At 45.8% G+C, this 17,512-nt stretch overlaps 2 protein-coding genes across 3 annotated transcripts in view; one reads left to right on the top strand and one right to left on the bottom strand.

Moving 5' to 3' along the window:
* The window catches only part of EIF3I (eukaryotic translation initiation factor 3 subunit I), an 18,291-nt gene extending 16,637 nt beyond the window's left edge, over positions 1-1,654 (bottom strand). Inside the window, exon 1 of the mRNA XM_066575013.1 lies at positions 1,544-1,654. Coding sequence (XP_066431110.1) covers positions 1,544-1,546 — 3 coding nt within the window. The 5' untranslated portion in view covers positions 1,547-1,654. The remainder of the gene's footprint in view (positions 1-1,543) is intronic.
* TMEM234 (transmembrane protein 234) lies at positions 1,632-17,512 on the top strand. Of its 2 annotated transcripts, XR_010786295.1 has the most exons (5): positions 1,632-1,901; positions 10,478-10,544; positions 10,625-10,717; positions 13,386-13,635; positions 17,197-17,512. XR_010786295.1 is itself a non-coding variant. In XM_066575014.1 (4 exons), exons 1-4 carry the CDS (start codon positions 1,734-1,736, stop codon positions 17,265-17,267), a joined length of 399 nt encoding a protein of 132 aa, XP_066431111.1. In that variant the 5' UTR covers positions 1,637-1,733; the 3' UTR covers positions 17,268-17,512. The 2 variants fall into 2 exon arrangements, 1 of the variants encoding a protein (XP_066431111.1); XM_066575014.1 differs by lacking the exon at positions 13,386-13,635 and having other exon boundaries at positions 1,637-1,901.

Raw genomic sequence — 17,512 nt, 5'->3', positions numbered from 1 at the left:
GTATCCACTGCGCAGCCGCAGCTGTTTTTGTGCTGTGCCCTAAAAAAATAAAAATGAAGTGTACACGGCGCATATGCGCGGCACGCTGTTGAGCACATCCGCCGGCCAGAAGAAAGAAGATCCAGTCTGCACAGAGGAGAGGTCCGGAGAGGTAAGTATAATGTATTTTCCCTCTCCATGGCCGTGGGCACGCATGGATTTCACTGTGGGATTCAGCAGTGAAATCTGTGTGTGTGCAAGTGGGCATGAGGCCTTAGGGTGAGACATTTCTGGCACTTAAAGGAATATTCCATAAATGTTGTATTGGTTGAAGTTCTGGAAGTAAAACTGGTACTCATCAGGAAATTGGGGTCACTTTCTCACCTAATCAGCACTCCAGAGAAGAGACCGACTTGGTGTCAGGAAAGAACTTTTCTCTGAAGGGTGTTGATCCAAGGATTATTCTGACTGCCATTATGGAGTCAGGAAGGAATTGTTTTCTCAAAAATTGGCTAAATTGGCTTCTGCCTCACTGTTTTTTTTTTTGCCTTCTCTGGATCAACAAGGGGGAGTGGAAACAGGCTGAACTGGATGGACATTTGTCTTCTTTCAGTTACCACGGTATGTAGGACCATGCAGGCCGCTCTCTTCACTGTACTTTATGGAGATGACGAAACAGCAGAGGGTTTCACTTCTCCCATAAACAAGCATGAAGAAAGCTCCCCCTCATCTGCTCATTTCTGGTCAGGAGACCCCCATTCTGCATATATATGGGGGTCTCAGTAATGGCACACACTGCATTATGCATCACTCCTCTTCTACTTGACATGAGAAACATCATGTGAGCAGCCGCAGACAAGTCTGAGAGGAGACGATTAGAGGCAGCACAGAATGGCACCATGGGGTGTACGCCCGCTTTATATGATCTGCTGTACCAGATACCATCAGAGGCTTTGTGGATCCACACATACAACATGGAGGCAGCTGGTGCCAACACCATGGCTGATCGGCGTATACTTTGTATCAACTTGGAATGTATTACAATGTAGCTGTTTATAGTGTCTGCGTACAAGTTTACATACATACGGTAGAAGTCTGTCCTGATCATGTGATCAGCACACTGACGCTGCGCTTACGACAGGTCTGAGAACCACAGCTGACATCCTTCTACATAATGTAGGTGCTTGTTCAAAGACAACAAGCAGAGATATTGCACACGTGACAAACTGATACACTATACGGTTGTCAGCTGACCCGCAGCCTAATTCATTAACGCCAGAAATCAGGCTTACAATTAGATCTCTATATCACCCCGCGATTCCATTGGAAAATAAGTGAACCCCTTTACTACAAGAAATGGACCGTATTTATTGTTGTTCAGGCGCAAGCTGATGGCGCCGGCAGATACCGTGCGCATGTAGCGGCCGCGCAGCTTGCTGCGGCTCAGAGTGACGCACACACCGGAGCTATTGCGGCTGTAAGAACCTGCTACATAACGGACGAGAAGCAGTGTTATAAGCCGCCTGTAACGCGGGATAAGAGCTCCAACCCTCCGCTCACTCACCATTATGAACGCCCGTCCAGAGGCGCGTGTAGAAAGAACCCGGAAGTCGAGACGATAGAGTAGACACTTCCGGTTCCCTATGGTACCTGCGGCGGAAGTGGCGTCACCACAGTCCAGAGAAGTAGGAAGAGTGTGCTCGGTTTCTTGTAGCCCCGCTAAGGTTATGGCCGCCCATGGGCTGTAGTTCCCAATGTCGCCATCTGCAGGCGATGTGCTGTGTCTCCTGCTGGTGGCCATACTCTGGGGAGTCACTAACCCGTTCCTGAGAAGAGGAGCAGAGGGGGTTGAACGTGTGAAAGTGGAAGGGAGAGTCTGGAAACTGCTGTATGAGGCTAAGTTCCTGCTATGTAACTACAGGGTGAGAACCCCAGGGAGCTGCGCTATCTCTGGGAGGAATGGAGCAGCATGTGTGCCCACTGCTGCATTCATTGAGGGGGGGGTTGTGGGGTCCCAGAAGTCCACCTGCAAGTGATCCATTTTTTTTTCACCTAACCAGTCGATATGTGGAAAAAAAACAGAACATGTAACCGGAATGCCCCTTTAGCTTTGGGGTGATGTAAGGGTGCTTTTGCATGTGCACTGGGGGTTCTGCTTTCCTGCTCGGTTCGTGAAGCAGGAAAGGGGAATGCCTGCGACTGGTTCATTCTCTGAATGGAATCGAACAGCGCTGGGCAGACCCCATTAAGTAATGGAGTCTTCCTGCTTTCTGTCCGCCTTTTGGATAGAAGAAAAAGTGCTGAATGCAGTACTTATTCTTCCGGTGTACTTAGCCGGCTCTGCGATGGAATCTTCAGCCAAAGATTCCAACACAAATATGAAACCGGCTTAATGGCTGCAAGGTTTGCCTAAAATCGTGCAGCCGTTAACAACGTTCAGCTAGTGCACACTTACTGTACAGATAATCCTCTACTTGAGAACATTCGAATTACGAACTTCGCTACATACAACCATAATTGTCCTGCAGTATGATGTAATGCCATAGCATTACATCAAAATGTGCAGCAATCAGACACGCATTCTATCAAGCCATGCCATAGGGGGGCCAGTGTGGGAACCCCAAACATCGATCAGGGCATTTAAAGGATAAACGTCTCCAATGAGTGGCACGGCTTATTGGAGCTCTTGCGGGTGGGTGCCGGCTGTAAGAAACAGGGTAATAGTGTATCTTGACGCCACTGGAAACTCGGAGTTTGACGGGGCTTGGATGCAGCAATGCCCCTGTCACACCCCTAACTCCCCATTGGCTGTCTTGTCTAAGGTCCTAGCAACAGTGTGTGTAGTGTTTTTTGCCTGGAAGGTTAGGGATAATTCTATTGTTAGGCTTATATGATTACTAGTATATTCTTCTATGTTACACCTGTAACATGGAAGCATTGACAGTAATGTAAGCCTAACAGGACAATTTTCCATAACCCTAAGCGTTGACGGCACCCAAATAACACTACACAGCATTCAGCCATGTGTTTGGCACTAGCTGGTGGTCCCTTCCATCTCCCCTGGCCAAGCAGTTAGTCCGGACAGAAGACACAGGGCCAGCGGGTAGGAGCAGCTGCAGCGAGGAAGGGCCACACTCCACTGTCCTGCTGCCGCTGGATGACCATACACGGCATGTCCTGCCGCCGCTGCTGCTGCTAGGGAGAGGAGGACAGTGGCGATGAGCAGGACCACGCAAGGGTACAAAAGCAATACGTACATCGTCGATCAGCGGTGTTTGACAGCAGCATTAGTGGGGAAGGTGAGAGAAGGGAGACGGCCAGGGAACTGCAGTGTGGGGAGCCTGGGAGAGTTAGTGCAGTAGCGGGGAGGACAATAGCAGGACGTCGGGGATATTAATACTTACTACAGCAGCGGGGAGGAGAGCAGCAGGCGCCTGGGTATATTCATACTGAGCTTCCAGGACCTGCAGGGCACCCATCTCAGCAGCCAATCAGGTTCAGGGGGCGTCACCAGTCTGTCACTCCTCTCTCTAGCTCTAGTAGATGGTGGCATCAAGATACACTAATACGAACAGTCAGTACCCGCATTGTATGGAGCGGGATCTACCCACGATCCCCTTCCTTACTAACATTTGTTCGGACATACGAACAAATGCACTTACAGACAACTTCCTGGAACAGAACCTGTTCGTAAGTAGGGGACTATCTGTATTTCATTTGCTGCTGCAACTCAGCGGTGTGGTGACCGCTATGTGGGACAGTACCCACAGAAGGGTAAATTCAAAATTCTGCAGGACTCCTGTTACCAGCAGAGATGCACTGAGGGAGTTCATGTGACAGATAAACAGAGATGTCCCACCATTAAATATCATATTCATTGTTGGAAAATGAATGTTTATTATTTGCATTCTGTTAGAGGAGGGGTTTCTAACCTCTTGGTGTCTGTGGGCCACATTGGAATAAGAAGAGTTGTCTTGGGCCACACATTAAATACACAATCATTAACGAAAACTGGTAAGCAACAACAAGAAAAGGGCGGTGCACAATTTTTGTGATATCCACCACCACAGATAAGCAAAAAATTCCCTACATAATCCTAATTATGCAGCGGCCTGTTCAGAGAGTCTTTTAAAATTATCAAGCTTGTCCCAAGTCTGATCACTAATATAGTAAATGTACATATCGTAACCCTTTCCAATCCACTGTCTGACGTATGAAGACATTCTGATTGAAGGCTGTACAGCTCCGATGTCGGGGGGCCTCTCCAGCATGTCCCATACTGCAGTACTGGCTCTAGCCAGCAGATGGCGCCATTGTGAAATGGAATAAAGAGAAAGCCCATAGGAAACCCTTAATGCAAAATTGGATTGCAAAGGGTTAAGTTATCAAATTTTTTTTTGTTATGTGTCTTTTTTATTATAAAAGGGGGCAACATAGAACTAGTGGGATATTTGACATTGTATTTGAGAAACACTCAACCACCTCCTTGTATTTCACTTTGCTTCTAAACAACCCCCAAGTAACCTCCACCACCAAGCCATATGGACTCCAGACTGGAGTCACTGCCTGCTTCTGCATGCGAGCCTAGAAACAGAAACCTTTCCAGGTTCACCTGCAATTTGCTGCTGCGGATCCATTTCGGACACCAGGTAGGACACACTGTGTTGGCTGTCCACGATGAGACCACTGTCTCTCATCCTCACCTCGATACTTGATAGGAGCAGTCAGGGCTCAGGAGGATAGGAAGGAGAAGCACTGACTGAAGGACCCAGAGTGACTGAGTGAATCAGGCAGTCACAGAGCTGCAAGTGCTGCCCACTACCTTGTCATCTGTATGAGCCTGTCTGTGAGCAGTTAGGGCTCTCCGCACGGTAAACACTCATGTGAGAAAGTATGCAGCAGTGCGCAATAGTGATTCTCTCCTTACTACAGAGCAACTAACAGAACTAGCTTTCTGCGTGTCAAGGAAGGACCAGAACTTCTATAGTAGCATGGCAGTATAGCCGGGAAGGTGCTGACAAATCCCCATACACTGTATTGGCATGTATGCGTAATACGCACTAAGATAGTGCATGTCACTTTTTTTTTTACGTGCGCATTTTGTGTGATGTGTCAGAGAGGCACTGTTGAAAGTAATGTCGTTTGTTACCATGTATTGTACGCGTGTAATATGTGGTAAAAAATGCTCATATGACAGAGCCCTTACTACCCGTGGCCTTGCCTCTTCCATATTCAGCTTGTGCGGGCCCTCCCCAGGCCCAGTCACGCTCGTGACACCCCTGCCCTTAAAAACCAAATTAGAACATTTATTTGCCTTGCCAAGTCACCACAAGCACATGTAACGTCTGATGGTGTAAAAAATCTGTTTTAAGTAAGTTTACGATTTAGTGTTGGGCTGCACGAGCATAAATGAGGAGTAGCAGTATTTCTATTATATGTTTCGTATATGGAATTTATCACCAGTTTTCCCCTTTGCAGGCTTCATCTCTAATCCTCAGTTGTCTCATAGCTACTGGGTATAGACTATGTTGAGATGTTGCCATACGCAATACACAGAGAAGAGGATGTCTTTCTCCCCCATCTCTTAGAACATTGAGATCATTATACAGCAGTACTGAGCAGTGTGGCTGTGAATCCAGCACTGGGGTGCAATATTTAGGCTGGTTTCACATTGTTTTGTGACTGTCTGTTTTAATCCTGGTTTCAGTCCTCTGTGCAGAAAACGGCATAGCGACGCAAGCAAATACCATACTGTTAATATGTGACGTGGAAAGCTCATTGTTCTCCGTCTCATGGATTTTCTGTCTTTTACACTGGATAGAAAAGTATTGAAGACAACGCTTTCCTGTCTAGTGTGTGTGTAAAAAATAATTTAAAAAAAAGGTCCCACATATCCCCACTCCCACCCCCCCTTTTGGTACCAACCAGGTTCTATCCTGGTTTACTTCCTCTTACAGGACTAAACTAAACATAATGTGCAAGCAGCTTTAGTAAGGCCTCCAGAACGGTTTCCGTGTCTATGCCGTTTTCTCTCAGAGAGCCCTGAAGGTGTGGCTCCCACAGAGATCGCCATGATGGCAAACCCAACACCTCCATTCTATCCTGCTGATCTCCCCACTGCTTCGATCAGCTTCAAATATGCCCTCTGCACCTCTTCATAAGATTCAGCTATCTAAGGGGACCAGCAAAGAGGACCTGCGGTCTCCACCCAGACATTGCATGGACTCAGTGTTCATGGCGGTACATCTTCAGTCTCCTGTCTGCAATCTTCTTCCACTCTGCAATAATACCTTTTTGAGTTATCAAAATACTATCTACCACCTGTCTATGAGTTCCATGTGATGATGTCACTGTCATGTTATCAGTCACTGGAGCTCTGAGCTTCAGCCCTGATCACAGGACGGTGACATCATCACAGGTCCTAAAACATGCAGAGCCTGACAGCAGCCGTGTGTTTACAGGACCTGTGATGATGTCACCATCAGCACAGGTCCTGTAAGCACACAGCTGCTGTCCAGCTCTGTTGGTTTAGGACCTGTGACCAGCTCCAATCCCTTATACTAGTACGTGGCGCATTAGTCATTCCATACTGAGTCAGTGGAATCTAATAGTGGAAACAATGTCCGATCCCATCTTGGAGCAGTTCTCACTATATATGACGGGGAGGTCCATGTGTCCCAACTACAGTTTGCATGCAGACCTGAAATAACTCTACAGTCAAAGTTGCAGCAAATTTCTCTTAAATAGAGAATCCAATTATTACTTCAACCACCAGAATTGCTGCTCAACAAGCCCTGTTAGAGACCTGTTCTCAACAAATTTGCTTAAAGGGGTTGTCCCGCGAAAGCAAGTGGGGTTCAGCACTTCTGTATGGCCATATTAATGCACTTTGTAATGTACATCGTGCATTAATTATGAGCCATACAGAAGTTATTCACTTACCTGTTCCGTTGCTAGCGTCCCCATCGCCATGGTGCCGTCTAATTTCAGCGTCTAATCGCCCGATTAGACGCGCTTGCGCAGTCCGGTCTTCTCCCTGGGGAATGGGCCCGCTCGTGCCGGAGAGCTGGTCCTCGTAGCTCCGCCCCATCACGTGTGCCGATTCCAGCCAATCAGGAGGCTGGAATCGGCAATGGACCGCACGGAGCCCACGGTGCACCATGGGAGAAGACCCGCGGTGCATCGTGGGTGAAGATCCCGGCGGCCATCTTGCTAAGGTAAGAAAGAAGTCGCCGCAGAGCGGGGATTCGGGTAAGTACTAAACGTTTTGTTTTTTTAACCCATCCCTTGTGTTTGTCTCGGCGCGGGACAACCCCTTTAATATTTGACATGTTGGACGCAGGGTACGTCACAATAATATACAGGTGAAAGATCTTCCAGAGTCCGCAGAGCCACAGTCCTTCTCCCCCCGGTGCTGCACTCTGTGTTTTATTCTATCTTGGAGGTTTCTCCTGATTTGACCTTTGCGTTGCGTCGTGCACATTCGTCTTAGACCATGAGATGTGATTTGCAGGATACACAGATATCAGTTGGAAGAGGCATTTCTCAGAAAACTGAGAGAAGGGGCCCAAGCCTCTTACCAAGATAACCCGTTACAGATCTCGCCCGACCTATCCAGAACTAACCTACTGAAAAGTGCATTAAAACGGACTTTGGATGTTCTGCGATAACCTGCAATATTTCTGCATCTCCCAATTTAGACTGCACGCCTGTGACAGTGGTTGCACCCTTATTCATTGCACCCCAGAAGATGCCCCTGCCTTTATGACAGCACTCAGGTTTTTCTTTCAGTAGACTCGTTTTCAGACCAAATATGTATCCACCATCTGTGGCTGATTTTACCCTCTGGTTCCAAAACATCAGCTGTTTTGCAAGGGGCCGATGGGGTGCTAGAGGGGCCCCATCCTTCAGATACATGCTTAGTAGAGATGAGCGAGCGTACTCGGTTTGGGTGTTTTTGCACTCGAGCACCGCTTTTTCCAAGTAACTGACTACTCGGATGAAAAGATTCAGGGGGCGCCGGGGGTGAGCGGGGGGGTCGCAGAGGGGAGTGGGGGGGAGAGAGAGAGCTCCCCCATGTTCCCCACTACTACCCCCCGCTCCACCACGCTGCCCCCCAAATCTTTTCGTCCGAGTAGTCAGTTACTTAGAAAAAGCGGTGCTCGAGTGCAAAAACACCCGAACCGAGTACGCTCGCTCATCTCTAATGCTTAGATATCAGGATTTACCACAGTATCTATTCAGCTAACTGACCATTGACAGCGGCTGCTAGCTATTTGACAGGGGTTGTCAGCTGTCAAAGATGGGACCCTTGTCAGTGACCGCTCCAGAAATTGCCAGATAGGAGTGCTCCACAATCTATTGCTGTTATTGAAATGAATGGAGTGGTGGTGCTCATGTGCCACCTCCGTTCCATTCATGCAGGGACCGTCGGGACAGCGAGGGTCCCAGCAGTCAGACTCCCACTGAGCTGCTTCATGTATCCTTTGTGAGTTTTTTAAATTGCATTTCAGAGGCAGTAGGCTCTGCCCAAGGCCGCTCAATCTATAGAAGTAATCCAGTCTTCATGGCTGCACAAACTGCATGCTTCAGGCTTTTATGTCTGCAGGACAGGAAACTCCTGAAGCAGGAAGTAGGTGTCTGATTTAGGGCTAATGCCCACGGATGGATTTATGCCGCGTACCCTGCGGGCGGAGTAGCGCAGCTATCAGGTTCTATTGAACCTAATAGCTCAGTTCTCACATGCGGGATTCTGCCACGGATTTACGTTGCGGGAAAAAGTATTAATGGAGACCGCGGAAAAACAAAGTAAAAACCGCGTTTTTCTGCGATTGCCAGCGGGGACTTTCTTGTTTATCCCCGCAGCGTAAAACCACGGGCGTATCTCGCTCCGTCCATGGGCACGAGCCCTTAGGCTTCCTGTACAGCTATAGGAGCGCTCCTTCTTCCTTTCCTTTTCCTTTCTTTTTGTGTTTCCTTTTTGTTCTTGTTTTTTGTTCGTTTAATTCCAAATGCTTTCTTAAAAAATGAGAGCTGGAATTTGTTTTCTTTGGGGAACTTTGTCACTTTTCCTATTCATTAATTTTGATAAATATCCTTGACAGCAGTACGTACTTGGTATAACTAATCATAGGTGGTCACTGCACTTTGATAGAACTTGATAGCCAATATGATAGCTAGCAAAAGTGCAAATTACTTTATTCACCTAAGGGCTGATGCCCACGAGCATCGCAGGATACGCCCAGGGATTACGCCGTGGGAGTACCGCAATTAAAAACAAGTGCCTGCTGGTGATTGCAGAATTCCGCGGTCTCTATTAATGCTATATTAACGGAGACCTGCGGCGTAAATTCATGGTAAATAGAACATGCCGTGATTTATTTCCCGCTGCAGAAATTCCGTAGAATTCCGCATATGAGCATTGGCAGGCAGAAAGCTATTAGGTTCAATAGAAATAATAGCCGTGGAATTCACATGCAGGTTTTCGCTGCCGGAAACGCGGTAGAAATCCGTTCGTGGGCATTCACCCTACTTTGATGGTTTTGTGCTGAAAAATTATTCTAAAATTCTGGCTCATAGGAATTTACCTTCCATCTAATTTTCTGTCCACTGCCTGTTGTCAAATGAAGTCTTTCTCTAGTAACAGACAGATTGCAGGAAGGGAAAGTGGGTGCTTTTACTTGCTGCCCATAAAAGGGGAGAAGGAGGAAGAGGAATCTGCTGCAGAGAGAGGGAGATTCACACAGATGTGTAGCTGATTGTGAGTGGTTTACTGTGTTATGGCTACTGAAATCACATCTCCACTGCTTAGTACTTGTGTATACATTCCTACATGATGTTATTTTTGTGTATGGTACAGATGGGTTATGTTCCGATGGTGGAATTTGCATTGATTCTATCTAAATTGATTTCAGTGGGAATCTTCTGCCCTTGTGAATGTACCCTGCTATTTTCTCCATGCGCAGTTTGTGAGAGCCGTTATAACATTTAATCTCTATCCACCAGCTTGGGGAAAACTGAAAATTAGAGATCTAGCCTGCAGTGTGGTAAACTGGGGGAAAATGTCATATACAAGTCATAACAGCCAGAGATGATGGTATTCCTCGTGCATACACACACAGGGGGGTTTAACATCTGCACTCAGGAGTCCACATTCCTGATCTGTTCAGGACCAGCTCTGACTTCGGACGGAACCAAACAGTGCTGAACAGACTCCATTGACTAATGAGCTCCGTTCGCTCTCTGCTCAGCTGCCCGGCCTTCTCTTCCAGTATTTTCTGACAAATCTGCGGCAAAACCTCTGACTGGAGGCTCCAATGCAGATATAAAACCATCCACACACTCCCACGATAGCTTATTTTGAAAAATCATCTGAAAGTGCAGTCATGCTTTAACTAGCTTCATGTCAGGAGCACCTGCTGGAGTTTTCAAAATCAGTTCAACGTTATATAGTAATATATTATTATTTTGTAATGGAGACTTTTTTTTTTTTTTGCAGTATGTGATCCCATTTTTGCTGAACCAGAGTGGATCAGCCGTTTTCTACCTTACATTGGCTTCAACAGGTATGTTGTAAAACCTGTTCTGCATCATCTTTAGCTCAATATTATCACAACCTTATTTCTATATGCTTATTGTTTTGCAGATCTGTCACTGGCCGTACCTGTCTGTAATTCTCTTGCACTGGTTTTTACAATGGTAACTGGAAAGATCCTTGGGGAGGACATAGGAGGAAAGGGTAAGTTACTGGAGTGACTTCTAAGGCAGTACTGGCTTTGTATTGTTTAAAAAAGTTGTTGCATAGTACTTGTATTTTTTGTTTTGCCTTTTAGTATTTTCTGCCTATATTTGTATTCAGTCTTGATGGATTAATCCCTTAAAGGGAACCTATCATCACGTTTGCATCCATAAAACCACTAGCATGGTAAAGCCTTAGGCCGCCTGTAGATGGCCGGGTCGGATCCGGCAGCGTGAATTCTCGCCGTGGGACCCGACACGAGCGCCTGCAGAGAGCAGCGCATACTCACCCGCGCCCCGCGGCTCCGGATCTTTCATGTGCCGGCTGCCGGGCAGCTAGTGCAAGCACAGACCAAAGCCGGCGGTGGGTGAGTGACGTTTCTGTGTGGGGCTCTGCGAGCTCCGCACAGATATACAACATGCCGCGGTTTGTTTGCTGCGTGAGATTTCATGCGGCCAAACCGCAGCCATCTGCATAGGATTGCGTTTGTTAACGCAATCCTATGCAGGCTTCCAGCGGCGGAAATCCTGCCGCAGAATTTCTGCCCGTCTGCAGGCGGCCTTAGACAGGTTCTCTCTTCATATCGCGTCCTCTTCCTGCCAGACCTTATACACTGTGTCAGTGTCTGTGTGCATCGGCGTACTACAGCTTGATAAATGACAGTGCAGACACAGTGAAAAAGGGAGTTTGTATGCAGCTTGCCGAAGACTAATTTTCCTAGCAACGACTTCTTCTAGCTGCATAGATGAAACAGAATGTTTCCACTAAAAATGTACAAAGCAGCCTGATTTAAACATAGTACAAATATGTAATCGTCTATAATGTACATTAAGAAAAAAATGTAACCTATGGTAACACTTAAAAAAAAATCTCAAAACCTTCTTTCCCCCATTTTCAAAAAAATCGAAATAAAAAGTATACATATTTGCATCGACACGTTTGTAAAAGTGCAGACTTTTAAGATATCGTATTATCACATACGTCGAACTTCAGAAGAAAAAAAATACGTAATGCCAGAGTTGTGACTGCCACTTTGCCATTCGAAAGAAAACTGAATAAAAAGTGATCAAAAAGTCATACGTACTTCATAATGGCACCAATAAATACTACAACTCGCTAGGCAAAACCAAGCCCGCAGAAAAGAGTTGTGGTTTTCAGAATATGGTGACAGAAAGCCATTGAAAACCCACAGAATAAAGTTAACAAGTCATTTTTACCATACTATGAATGCCATAAAAACTAAACCCAAAGAACAATGATGCCATTGCATTTTTTCCTGTTTCATCCTGCTTAACCCCTTAGTGACGGAGCTTTTTTGCTTTTTTCCATTTTTGTTTTTTCTTACTCCCTTTTAAAAAATCGTAGCTCCTTTATTTATCCATCGACGTCGCTGTATGAGGGCTTGTTTTTTGCGGGACGAGTTGTATTTTTCAATGGCACTATTTATTGTACCGTATAATGTACTGAAAAACTTTTTAAAAATTCTTAGCGGAGAGAAATGAAAAAAAAACGACATTCCACCATCTTTCAGTGCGTCCTGTTTCTACAGCACACAAATTGCAACAAAAACGACCTAATATTTTTATTCTATGGGTCAGTATGATTACTACGATACCAAACTTATATAGTTTTTTTTTTGCTGTAGTACTTTTATTTTTTTAAGATATTTAATTTTTTTTCAATTATTTTCTGCGGTCATTTTGTGCGCGCAATAACTTTTTTATTTTTTCGTCGACGTAGTTGAGCAAGGGCTCATTTTTTGCGAGATGTCCTGAAGTGTTCGATAGTATCAATTTGGAATACATACCACTTTTTAATCGCTTTTTATTGCGTTTTTTCTGGGAGACAGGGTAACTAAAAAAGTGTATTTCTGGCGTTATTTTTTTTTTCAGACGACGTTCACCATGTGGGAAAAATAATGCACTACTTTGATAGATCGGACTTTTATGGACGCGGCGATATCAAATACATATTTTTATTTTATGATTTTGATTTTTTAATAATGGATATGGCAAAAGGGGGGTGATTTAAACTTTTATAACTTTTTTTTTTTTAACAATTAAAAAAACTTTATTGATTATTTTTTTTACATTACTTTGAAGTCCCCCAGGGGGACTTTAACATGCGATGCTTTGATCGCTCCTGTAGTATGACGTAATGCTATAGCATTACGTCATACTGCTTTTTTACAGGCAGTCTCTCAAGCCACCCTGTGTGGATGGCTTGATAGGCAGTCTGCTAAGGCAGCCCTGGGGCCATTCATTAGGCCCCCGGCTGCCATGACACCTGCACGGCTCCCCAGATCTCACCGTGGGGGGGGCCGTGCGGGACCCCCGAACAGCGTTCGGGGGATTTAAATGCCGCTGTCAGAATTGACAGCGGCATTTAAAGGGTTAATAGCCGCGAACGGCCGAGCGCAGCTATTGCCTGCGGGTGTCAGCTGTAACAAACAGCTGATGCCCGCGCTGTATGGAGGGAGATAGCGCCGCTACCTCCCTCCATACACGTCCTGCAACAGCAGGACGTAGTTTTACGATAGGGCTGTCACTAAGGGGTTAAAAGGACACTAACTTTTCACACAACTTACACTCATCTATAAGCTTATGTATGCATTATCAATCTTTTAATATACTTGCATTAAATATTTTTTTGTTTAACCACTGAAAAGCAAGCATGAAGTGCCTGTCGCTAGTGGTCTCACTTCCAGCAACTTTGCAACTCTAGCAGCAGGAATGTTTGGACACATTATGTACTACGTGCGAAGAAGAGGCCAAGATTCATATGCTGTCTTGCAGCCGATTGGGGCAGAGCTATACAAGACAGCATGGGAGGTTTTGGAGAATGGCTGTTAGGATCTGTACCCCACCTGTAAATGGATTACAAACACCAGGGGAGCGGAAAGACAGAACAACCTACATGTAAGGCCAAATTCATAGAGCTAAAATTAGGTTTAAACAGCAGCAAAACATGCAGCCAATGACGACCTGGGCTGCTTTTGCAAATTTTTTATTTATTTTTTAAGCTCAGGTATGCTTTAAAGACTTTTAAAAGTTTTTCAGTACATCATACGGTATATTAAATGATACTATTATAAACTACATAACTTGTCCCATATTTGAGAAGATGACATCCCTGTTGAAAATCCACAGCATAAATCAATATGCTGCTGATTTAAAATCTGCATTGCCGGTCTATTCGCGCTGAAGATTTTGTATGCAGCTTGGGTATAAGATTTCTTGAAATCTCATTCCTAGTGCTGTTACTGTAAAATGCTGCAGAAGTTCCACTTTTGTTTAAACATGCCCTAACTCTTTATAGTATACACGTAGAAATTGTGCATTATGGAAGACAGTGTACAGCAGTATTGAGCAGTGTAAATGTGATTTTAGTAGCTACATGTTGTTTTTCAGATGAACGGGTTTAATTTTGATCTGTATAAAATGGACTGATTTTAATCCGGCAGTGTCCATTATGCATTCGTATGTGTTAGTATGTCATCAGCTTTCGCTTTTGTTAAAAATGGTGGCCCAACTTTTTTTTTCTAATGTCTCTTACAAAAGATTTACGCTCTTATTTTTTTTGCACACTCATTGACTTTTAGGTAAATAGATTGAATTGCTCTCTTGTTAGTTACCACGATTGCTACCACATAAACACAACTTGTCTCAATGTGCTGTGGCCATTTAAGGATGCAGCCTCTTGTGTCATAAGCCTGGATATGTATATCAGCCGTATTGCTACTGCTGAGCTTGTGGGTACTGTGGTAGCACTCGGGAGATCAGCATGACCTAAATATCCCTCATCGAACTGGCGTAGATTTGGACCATAACTAGAGATGAGCGAACGTACTCGGATAAGCACTACTCGTCCGAGTAATGTGCTTTATCCGAGTATCTCTCCGCTCGTCCTGAAAGATTCGGGGCGCTCCGCTGCTGACAGGTGAGTCGCAGCGGGGAGCGGGGCAGAGCGGGCGGGAGAGAAGGAGAGAAAGATCTCCCCTCCGTTCCTCCCCGCTCTCCCCTGCAGCTCCCCGCTCCGCAGCGCGTCCCGAATCTTTCAGGACGAGCGGGGAGGTACTCGGATAAAGCACATTACTCGGACGAGTAGTGCTTATCCGAGTACGTTCGCTCATCTCTAACCATAACTTATGCAAGTTTCCAGCAATGAGTGCTGATTGATGGTTTTGCAAGTCGATTGATACTTAGTCAGCTCCATCTACACTGAGTAATCGGCAGTACGTCCCCAAACAATTGTTAGTGCGGTATTTCAGTTATATTCCCCCGTTTTGGCAATGTGCTGCTGACAACAGATGATTTTTGGTGCCACATAAAAGATGTGATCGCCATACAAATGAGTGGTTGCTCGTTTGTCCGTTTAATGCTGGAACTTTTACAATCAGGATGATAAATCTGTGATCAATCGTTAGGATGAATATTCATTCTGATCATCTGTCTACATGACAAATCCTTTAAGTATGTGCTAAAACAAGTGAACAAAAACCATAGTCTAGGGCAGTGGTGGCGAACCTATGGCACGCGTGCCAGAAGCGGCACTCACCGCCGTCGGCCGCTCACCACATTAGTAAATACCAGCAGGGGTGCCGCAGCTCCCATGCTGGTATGCACTCAGCAGCACTGCTAGAGGCGCTGATCCCGCGCACACTGTGATGTCAGTGTGCAGCCTGGATCATCCTCCTCTGACGTCTCCTACTTGGTTCCGCGAGAGCAGGGAAGGGAGGAGGTGTCCGGCAGCACGTCACAGTGTGCTCCTGGGATCAGTGACAGGAACAGCGCCAAGCAGAGGAGAAGGGGGGCGCTATTACTACAGGGGCCACTGTGGGATGTCGCTATTACTACTGGGGGCCACTGTGAGATGTCACTATTACTATTGGCTGCTGTGGGATGTCACTATTACTGCTGGGGCCACTGTGGGATGTCACTATTACTACTGGGGCCGCTGTGGGATGTCACTATTACTACTGGGGCCGCTGTGGGATGTCACTATTACTACTGGGGGCTGCTGTGGGATGTCACTATTACTACTGGGGGCTGCTGTGGGATGTCACTATTACTACTGGGCTGATGTGGGATGTCACTATTACTACTGGGGCCGATGTGGGATGTCACTATTACCACTGAGACAACTGTGGGATGTCACTATTACGACTGGGGCCACGGTGCGGTGTCACTAATACTGCTGCGGCCGCTGTGCGGGGTCACTATAACCACTAAAGCCACTCTGGGGGGTCACTATTAGCACTGGGGCTGCTCTGGGGGGGTCACCCTTACTGCTGGGGCCGCTCTGGGGAGGGTGTCAATATTACTGCTGGGATATGTTTACACGATGTGGAAATGTTGCAGAATGTCCTCAGCGGAAATTTCTGTGGCAAATTTCACAGTATTTCCGCATTCAAAAGAAGTCAAGATCTGCACCCTGTCTATTTTGAAACAGCCCTGTCCTTTTAAGAACGACGGAGGTAAAAATCATACGTCGTGATAAGCCCCGCCCCCTGACGTGTTGGCACTTTACAATAAATAAGTGGGTTTTGAGTTGCAGTTTGGGCACTCGGTCTCTAAAACGTTCGCCATCACTGGTCTAGGGGCTCCTTCACACGGGGGCTGCGATTTTCGTCCACCTGCGTTAGGGACGAAAATCGCATGCACGAGAGGCAGCTGTGACCAAGTTGCAGGTGCATCTCCCGTTTTAACGCCCATTCAGACGAGCCAGCTGAGCGTGTATACGCCGCAGCCCGGAATAGCGCCAAGCGGAGAAAGAGAGTTTAGCTCTGCTAAACTCCCTCCCCTGTCCTGCCCTGTCTCCGTCCCTTTGCTGGCTGCCGGCAAAGGGAGGGGGCGGGAGCTAGTGTGTTAAACTTCCTCCCCTCTCTGGCTGCTGGCAAGGGGAGGGTACTGGGCGGGCGTTTAGCAGAACTTGTGAGCTAATCTCCCGCCCTGTCCCTCCTTTTGCCGGCAGCCGACAAGGGTCAGAGAGGGGGAGGGAGTTTAGCAGAGTCGCTGATAAACTCCCTCCCACCTCCCTTTTTCAGCAGCTTCCGTATGACTCTATGGGACCAGTCAGCATATTCCAGTAAAAGATAGGTCTAGATCTATCTTTTCCTGTTAGTGTAAAAGCGGTCAGCTGGAATGCGGGCCGTGTGCTCTATCTTTTCTGTCTGGCCGATTTTACGCACCAAATAATTGCCCATCTAAACAAGTGCAGTGGAATCCAATGACTCATGGTCGCGATATTCGGCCGGCGTTTTTATCGCAACAAAATAGCGTAAAGTATAAGCTCCAGACATGAATGTCTCACATTGGTACTAGGAAAATTATGTAGGAGATTCAATTAGGGTTTTTGTCACACATAGATAAGTCTTTGTTTGATTTTTGTATAGCAAAAATATATATATTAGCATTAATTCTGTATTATACCATGTTTTCATTGTGTTACTTTTTATGTTCCTCTTTGTCCTTCAACAGGAGCCTTTCTAGGGTTGCTTCTTACTACATTGGGTATTTCAATCTGTGTGGGAAGTTCTGTCAGTGATTGAGGCAAATTTACATCCAGAAAAGAATGACGCTCTAAGGAACTGGGAAGCAATAAGAAAAGCGGTTTGATGCTTGGATTGAAAATATGTAAAGACGACATCACATTTTTTAAACTGTTTATTTTTGTAAAATATTTTTTGTTACATAAATATGGTGATATAAGATGCTAAATACTATTAAATGAATCAGACAAACAAAAGACTGAGTCCTTATACAGTACATAATAAAGGTATATTAATATATTCAG

This window comes from Eleutherodactylus coqui, chromosome 1 (genome assembly GCF_035609145.1).
Source record: "Eleutherodactylus coqui strain aEleCoq1 chromosome 1, aEleCoq1.hap1, whole genome shotgun sequence".
Lineage (NCBI taxonomy): Eukaryota > Metazoa > Chordata > Amphibia > Anura > Eleutherodactylidae > Eleutherodactylus > Eleutherodactylus coqui.
This window is presented reverse-complemented; position numbering and strand designations above follow the sequence as displayed.